Below are 8,156 nucleotides of genomic sequence, written 5' to 3' on the forward strand. Positions count from 1 at the left end.
GGCCCGGCGCGGGGAAGCTGCGGCCGGCCCCCGCCCTCCGCACCCGCCTCGGCTCCTCCCCCTCGGCCTCCTGCCGCCGCCGCCAGGACACTGGAGTCCGCCTCCCCCACCCGGCCGCTCCGCGCGCTCCTCCCTCCCCGCGCGCCGCCGGGGGAGGCGACACCGCCAGTCACCGCAGCGCCTGTCAAACCGGGCCGGCTATTTATACTCCCCCCGAACCCACCGCCACGGCGCCCTCGGGGCCCCCCGCAGCCCGCCTCCTGCGCCCTGGGATCCCGCCCTCTCCTCCGCGCCCAACTTCGCCCGGAGCCCGCCTGCCCAGGTGGAGCCGCTGGCCGCCCGTCCCGCTCCGCGTCCCCGGGGCCGCCCCCCCCACTCCGCCCCCCACGTCGCGCACTGCGCTGCCCTGCGCTGCGGCCGCGGGACGGGCGCGTGGGGGGGCGGCGGGGCCGCGCGTGCACCTGCAGCCGGGACGCTACGCGCAAGCCCTCGGGCCACTCTTGGGTCCTCGCTTGTCACCCCCTCGTCCCCTCCCAACTCGGGACTCGTCCCCCTTCCCAGATCCTCGAGTGACCGCTCCTCGCGCGCGCGGAACTGAGCGTCCGGGGGAAGTGAGGCTTTGCAAAAATAAATAAATAAATGCATAAATAAAACATAAAAACTCTTATGAGCCCGGGCGTTCAGAGTCCCCCGCGCGTCTCCCCGGGTTCGGCGGACGGGGACGGCTCGGGGCGGGCTGGAGCGCGCGGTCCGCCCCGCCCCGCCCGGCCACTGACGCACGTGGCGCCCCGCCCCGGGGCCCGGGGGCGCCGCCCGCTCCGCCCTCCCAGCTCGTCCACCCCGGACCCCGCCCCGTTCCCAGAAATTACCACAGCCCAACGGCCCGGCTGCTCGGCGGTTGGTGCCCGGGGTGGCCGGCGGGCGGGCGGCGCAGCGCGCGGCGGGGGAGCAGGGGGGGCCGCCCCCGGTGGGGGGGGGGGGGGGTCCCGGGGAGCCGCGACCGCCCTCTCCAAGCCTTTGTCGCTCCTCGCCCCGTCCGCCACCGAGAAGTAACTCAAGTCCCGGGCTCCTCGGGGCCAAGGGTGACGGAGCGCGTGTGAGTGGAGGAAGAGTGTCTTGTTCCAAGTGTCCACAAATGGGGTTGGGGGGGCGGGAGACAGCGGGAGCTGCAGCCTTCTGCACACTTTCACACAAAGGGGAGCCTCCGAGCGGGGCACTCTCACGCGCCTTCCAGGGCACAAAAGCCAATGACACGGTGCCCTGCCTTGTCCTGCCCTGCCTTGTCCTGCGTTTGCAGCGGCTCGCTAATGGCCTTTCGTAGGCGCAGTTCTGCGTGCAAACGCCTGGGTCTCTTCCCCCTCCGCCACCACCATTCCCCGCCGCCGCGGCTTGTATTTGTTTCTTTAACAAAGAACAGCCTCGACTGTCCCGGTGCGCGCGGGGGCTGGTCCTGCTGGGCTCAGACTCCTGCAGACTCCCGGCGGGAGACCCGGCACTCGGAACAGCGTACACCGGGTTAATTTCTGGGCTCCAGCCTGACTGTTTTTGATGTTCTGCAACCAGTTTTTAGGAGAACGAAATACTGAGCGGGTGTGATAGCTGCCGGGATGAACGTGGGAACCGTGGAAATGACCCTAGAATAGGGCTCAAACGTTAGAGACATGGGAGAGGCTTCTGTGTTTTAAGTCCCTGACGAACATTAGTACTTAATCTAATTTTTAAAAGCTGTTCATGCCTAGTTGGAGGTGATTTTTTTTTTTGGCATATTAAAAAGGCAACTTAAAAAAAAAAAACAGACATTTTCGCGTTGAGGTACTGGAAACTTGGATTAGCAAAATAGTTAATCAACGGTGCTGGCAACCCTCTGAAGGAGCAGAAGGCTCGGTAACTTTCAGACCTTAACGGTAAGGTACTGCACACACAGCGTCCTTTCTAGAGGACGATATTTATCTCTTGTTTCTTATAAATTTTTACTTATGAGGGCCACCGCCCGCTTGGACACTTTCTGAGTAAGAACACTGCGCCTCTCTCCTGGCAGCAGCTTGCTGCCCTCAGTTAAATGTTACAATGAGGGACATCCTGTTAGCTAATTAGAGAAGAAACCTTTCCATTTCCCATCCAGAGTAAGCTGGAAAGTCCCAGGCACTGTTACGCGTACGCATGCGCTTTGAAATGTAGATCTGGGCTGGAGAGATGGCTTGGTAGTTAAAGAGTAGGTACTAATGTTGCAAAGGACCTGGGTTTGATTCCCAGCACCCATGTTATGGGTCACAACCATCTGTAAATCCAGTTCCAGGGGATCCAACACCATTTTTTCTGGCCACTGTGGGTATCAGGCACGCACAGAGAAATACATGCAGGCAGAATAGTCATACACATAAATAATAAAACAATGATTTAAGACGTGTAGATCTGTCATAACTCAGAGTTAGAACGTTTCTCCACCCTGTTGATGTTGGAGTCAGATAATTGTATTTGCTTCTGGGCAAAGCAGCGTGGACAGAAGTTACAGCGTAAGGATTCTGAAGGTCCTGGCCTCAAGAGGTATTGCATGTTTGTGCTCGCCTCTGTAGCAGTCCTGCCTTAAATAATTTGAAGAACATGTCTGGGGAGTGTGCTGGTCCAAGAAAGATGACACACACAGAACCGGCCTGGAACTATTCCTAGCCAGGGAATTGTATGTTGTGCAACAGTTTCCTCCAAGATTGAAACATTGCATCCTTAGCTCACACACTTGAGAGGCAGAGGCAGGTGGATCTCTGTGAGTTCCAGGCCCGTTGCTCCACAAAGCAAGTCCAACACAGCCAAAGCTACACAGAAAAACCCTGTCTCGAAAAATAAACATTGCTTCCCGCAGGGAAGCTCCTTAAGTAGGAAAGTAAAACAACTCAAAAGAGCTTCAGAAAGTCCCTGAAACACCAGATTCACTAGGCCCCTTCCCGGAAGAGTCAGCAATAAAAGCAGAGGAGCAAAGCCAAGCTGCAAAGAGAACTCTGACACCAGCCCAGCTGCTTGAAAGAAGCAGAACCAGCTGAGCCACCAGGAAAAGGGTTAGATCAATAGAGGCACCAGGAGGAGGACAGTTTCCAAACCTGTTGAGCTGCCTGCAGGCTGCACAGGGTGCCCCAAGTTCCCAGCTCTCTTGAACTGTCACCACGCCGAGGTAGGCTTTGGTGGTCTTTGTGTCATTTCCACTCCTGTAAGGAACCCCTCACTATACCTCTGTAAGTAATCCCAATAAAACTCATTGGTTTGCAGAAATGTACTTTGGTGATATCTGTACTTTGGTCTGTGTGGGTACCCTAACTGGAGTGAATAGATAGATGTTTGTGTTGAGTCTCCCCAGAAAAAGTTTTGTCACACAGCATTGTAGAATACAATAGTTTGTTTGTTTGAGGGGGTCCTCTTGGTTGTGTGTCTTACAGCCAGGTTTCAAGAAACCCTGTCTCAACAAAAACAAAAACAAAAAACAAAAAAAGTTTGCATAATTGCACTGCTTTCATTTTTTTATATCACAATTCATTTCTTTTTTGTTTTGTTTTTCAAGACAGGGTTTCTCTGTGTAGTCATGGCTGTCCTGGACTCGCTTTGTAGAACAGTTTGGACTCAAATCTCAGTGATCCACCTGCCTCTGCCTCCCTGAGTGCTGGGATTAAAGGCCTGCGCCACCTTGCCCAGCTTTTCTTTTTCTTTTTCTTTTTCTTCTTCTTCTTTTTTTTTTTTTTTTTTTTTATCCAAGACAGGGTTTTTCTGTGTCACCTTGGCTGTCCTGGACTCACTTTGTAGACCAGGCTGGCCTCGAACTCACAGAGATCCAACTGCTTTTTGCCTCCCTGAGTCACAATCATTTTGTTGTTGTTGTTGTTCCTAAATTTTATTTATGAATTAATACAAAACATTCCAGACCAATGTGTCTTAATCCTCGTCCTCCTCCTCCTCTTCATCCTGGTTAGTCTGGAAGTAGCACAATTCGTAACTTTCTTTGCTGTTGGCAACAACACGCAACCAGTCTCGAAGATTGTTCTTCTTCAAATATTTTTTGGTGAGATATTTCAAATACCTTTTAGAAAAAGGCACCTTAGAGGTGACAGTGATCTTGCTCTTGCTCCGTTCGATGCTCACAACCCCTCCGCCAAGATTCCCAGCTTTCCCATTCACCTTGATTCTCTCCTGGAGCAACTGCTCAAAACTGGCAGCGTCCATGATTCCATCTTCTACAGGATGGGTGCAGTCAAGGGTGAACTTCAAAACCTGCTTCTTTTTTTTGCCCCCCTTCGCCACAAGCTTTTTCACTGGCACCATGGCAGCAGAGGAGGCAGAAAGCTTTTTTTTTTTTTTTTTAAGATTTATTTGTTATTTATATAGTATTCTGCCTGCAGTCCAGAAGAAGACACCAGATCTCATTATAGATGGTTAGGAGCCACCATGTGGTTGCTGGGAATTGAACTCAAGGACCTTTGAAAGAGCAGCCAGAGTTCTTAACCCCTGAGCCATCTCTCCAACCCCCACAATTAATTTCTTAAATTATACATGGGATCCATCGATATATTGCCATCGTTTTTCAAGTACTATAAAATAAACATCTTAAGAATCCAAGTCTGGCCAGGCAGTGGTGGTGGCTCATGCCCTCAGTCCCAGCACTTGGTGTTGGTGTACAGGCGAGTCTACTGGCCTGCCCTCAGGGACCCAGCAGTTGCTTACATCATCACCAATCACCACTGCTGGGTGCAACAGTTATATGCGGCCTATAATAGAGCCATCCCCACTCTATTTTTCTTTGTTCCAGCACTCTCTCTCTCTTCTCTCTATGTTTCAAGCACACTCTCTCCCCATTTCTGTCCTTCTCTGCACCCTGCCCCTTTCTACCCTCATGGCCCTCTCTCCATCTTCCCTGTCCACACTCAATATTGGGGTCCCCCCCACAATAAACCTCCTTATACCAGATCTATTGCCTGTCGTTAATTACTCAGGGGCACACCCTGGCATGGGCCCGCCACTGGTACCTCTTGCCACATCATTATATTTCATAACATTTGGGAGGCAGAGGCAGGCAGATGGCTGGCTTTGAGACCAGCCTGGTCTGCAGAGTGAGTGTCAGGACAGCCAGGGCTACACAGAGATATCCTGCCTTGAAGAAGCAAACAAACAAAAAGAATCCAAGTATAAACATACCTTTAATCTCAGCACTCAGCAGTCAGAGGCAGGCAGATCTCTGTGAGTTCAAGACCATCCTGTCTACTCAGAGAACTTAGGTCAGCCAAGGCTACATAAGGAGACCCTGTCTTTAACAAAAAGAAGTCAGGCATGGTGACTTGTAAGTCCAGCACAGGTCAAGACTTAGTCCATCCTCCTGAAGACAAACACCTGAGGTTGGCCTCTGGTTGGCTCAGTGCACACAAACACACACACACACACACACACACACACACAAAGTTAAATCCAGGGCTCTAAGTCCCTCTATACTTAACCTTTCATACTTTCCCAGCCATTGCACACCTCTCCTTTTTCATGGACACCCATAAAAATAATTTAGCTGTATTAGCTGTACCGGTCCTCTGCAAGAGGAAAAGGCTCTTAACTGATGAGCCATCTCTCCAGTCCCAGGTTTTAAATGTTTTACATGCATAGATGAAGGCAAATTGAATATACATGGGATTATATAATGTGTGTTGGTAGAATATTTTTATACATCTTTTCTCTGTGTTTATTTCCCCTGTTCTCTTTAATTACACAGAATGTGTTTTTAAATTTTAGCCTGTCTTCAGTAGGACAAGCTGAGCAAAGGAAGAGCTTTTCCTGCTTGGATATCAGAATGTTAAGTAGAAAAACTCTTTAGGGCTCATTATGGGGGTGGTAGTGACAACTTCCATGAAAACACAAGGGGAAACTGAATCCTCAGAGTTGGCCAATAAACTAGTTCCCTCTACTAACCAGGGTATTTGCTTCTGGGGGATCAGAGTTATTCTTAACGAAATAAAGCTGTATTCTTTATATATATAACCTTTAAAGTCCGTAGTCCAAGAACAAAGTTTAAGCCACACTGACCTAGCCTCAGAACTCACACCACTCCTGACACATTCAGGTAGTGATCTGGCTCAGTGTGGGAGGCCACCACTCAAAAAATATTAGTACCAAGAGCTGAGAGTGGTCAGGGAGCCAGAATCTAAACTTACTCATCTGTATCACTCAGTATCATCCATCTCAGGCTGGCATATTCCTGGTTGTCAATGAGTATACACACTTTATGAGATCAATCAGAAAAATAAATAAATAAATAAATAAATAAATAGATAAATAAATAAATAAATAAATGAACTTTTCTTTGGCCCTTCATTGTGGACGTTTTGGTTTATGATATGTAAACATGTCTTTGTTATAATCCCAAGTAGGGGATTTTAGTTTGTCCACACCTGTTTTCTCCTGCAGAATGTGGTCTGTGCCAGCTGGAAATAGATGAATCCTGAGAACTTTGAGGGATGTAAATAGGATAGCCCAGAGGAAGAAGGTGTTTGGTGGCTGCTTGGAGGAGTCAGAGGAGGGCTGCCTGCTCCTGGCTGCGTTTGCTGGTTGTCAGTTTGCTGGTGACCTGGACTTCCGGATCTCCTGATGATGAATATTGTTATTGATCCCCCCCCCAAAAAAATGAATCCTACAGCCCTACCCAGCAGGAAGAAGGAAAGAGGGCTTATGTCCCCTTTCCCTTACAATGTTGTTTTTCCTCTACCTAGGGTTGGAGGTTGGAAGGGAGGTATATGCTTTAAGGAACCTCCAAATAAAGTAACATTTGAAAAAACTAGCACCTACAGCCCTTCCTTAAGCAAGTGGTTCTGAGTAACCATCCCACTGAACTCTGATGCTGACCTGCCTTGTCTATCAATGGATCAGTATAGCTACCCTCCCCACCCTTCTTCCTAGCCTTCTTCTATAGAGAAAGTAATTCTCACTTCCACTCTGGACCAGAAAAGGAACTCTGTCCCTAAGCTCACTTTTTGGCTTAGGTCAGTGGTTCTCAACCTGTAGATCACAACCCCTTTGTGTACGTCAAACAAAACCTTTCACAGAGGTAGTTTAAGACCATCTGAAAATAGATTTATAATTTTGTTTGTTTGTTTTTCAAGACAGGGTTTCTCTGTGTTGCCTTGGTTGCCTGGATTCACTTTGTAGACCAGGCTGGCCTCAAACTCACAGAGATCCACCTGCCTCTTCCTCCCAGAGTGCTGGGATTACAGGCCACCACACCCGGCTTATATCTTATTTATAACAGTAGCAAAATTACCATGTGAAGTAGCTGTGAAACTAATTATATGGTTGGGGTCATCACAACATGAGGAATTATCTTGCCTTTTTTTTTAATGTGTGAAAGTGTTGCCTGTGTGTATGTCTGTGTACCACCTCCATGCCTGCTGCTCAAGGGGACCAGAAGAATGTATCAGATCCCCTGAGACTGGAGTTACAAACAGTTGCAGGAGGAGCCATCTCTCTGGCCACTTGTCTTTTATGAAGCAGAACCCTTTGAAGGCTGTGCAGTGATCAAGTAAGAAAAGAGCTGCCTTAGAGACTCACAAAACCAAATTGCTTCGGTGAGGACGTGTTAAGTGTGTAGATTACGAGGAAGTGAGAATTGTTTGCTTATATCTGTTTCATGCATACAGATGCCAAGGCATATTTGAAGAGGTCAGAGGACAACTGAGTCAGTTTCTCTCTCTCCTTCCTCGAATGAACTGAGTCATTAGACCTGACAGAAAATGCTTCTATTTGTGAGCCATCCCACTGGCCTCAATGAAGCAATTTTTTGTTAGTTTGTTTCTCAGCTTTGGCCAACCTGGAATTTCCTATGCAAACCAGGCTGGCCTTCTCTAATTCATAGAGCTTCTCCTGCCTCTACCTCCCTAAGAGCTAGGATTAAAGGCATGTCCCACCACACCTGGCTCCCAATGAAGTAATGTTTGAGGATGAAATTCATACTGTCAAATGCACTCAGATAAAATAAGCAGAAAGTATAAAGTTTTGAGCATATTCCAAAGCAGTTAGGTTTTGATTGTGTATCCACATAATGTTGTCTACTAAAAGAGGCTGTTATTTCATAATTTGAGATAGATAGATAGATAGATAGATGATAGATAGATAGATAGATAGATAGATAGATAGATAGATAG

At 48.8% G+C, this 8,156-nt stretch overlaps 1 protein-coding gene across 1 annotated transcript; it reads right to left on the bottom strand.

The window, feature by feature from the left end:
- Positions 1 to 3,900: 3,900 nt before the first annotated feature.
- On the bottom strand, positions 3,901 to 4,307 carry LOC129668706 (60S ribosomal protein L22-like). The gene has a single exon (XM_055596785.1). The coding sequence runs from the start codon at positions 4,300 to 4,302 to the stop codon at positions 3,916 to 3,918; it is 387 nt and encodes a 128-aa protein (XP_055452760.1). The 5' UTR covers positions 4,303 to 4,307; the 3' UTR covers positions 3,901 to 3,915.
- Between the last annotated feature and the right edge of the window lie 3,849 nt (positions 4,308 to 8,156).

This window comes from Psammomys obesus, unplaced genomic scaffold (genome assembly GCF_907164565.1).
Source record: "Psammomys obesus unplaced genomic scaffold, mPsaObe1.curated_primary_1811, whole genome shotgun sequence".
Classification (NCBI taxonomy): domain Eukaryota; kingdom Metazoa; phylum Chordata; class Mammalia; order Rodentia; family Muridae; genus Psammomys; species Psammomys obesus.

Bases quoted from the DNA above. Each gene is read 5' to 3' on its own strand.
- LOC129668706 (XM_055596785.1), bottom strand. From the start codon at position 4,302: ATGGTGCCAGTGAAAAAGCTTGTGGCGAAGGGGGGCAAAAAAAAGAAG.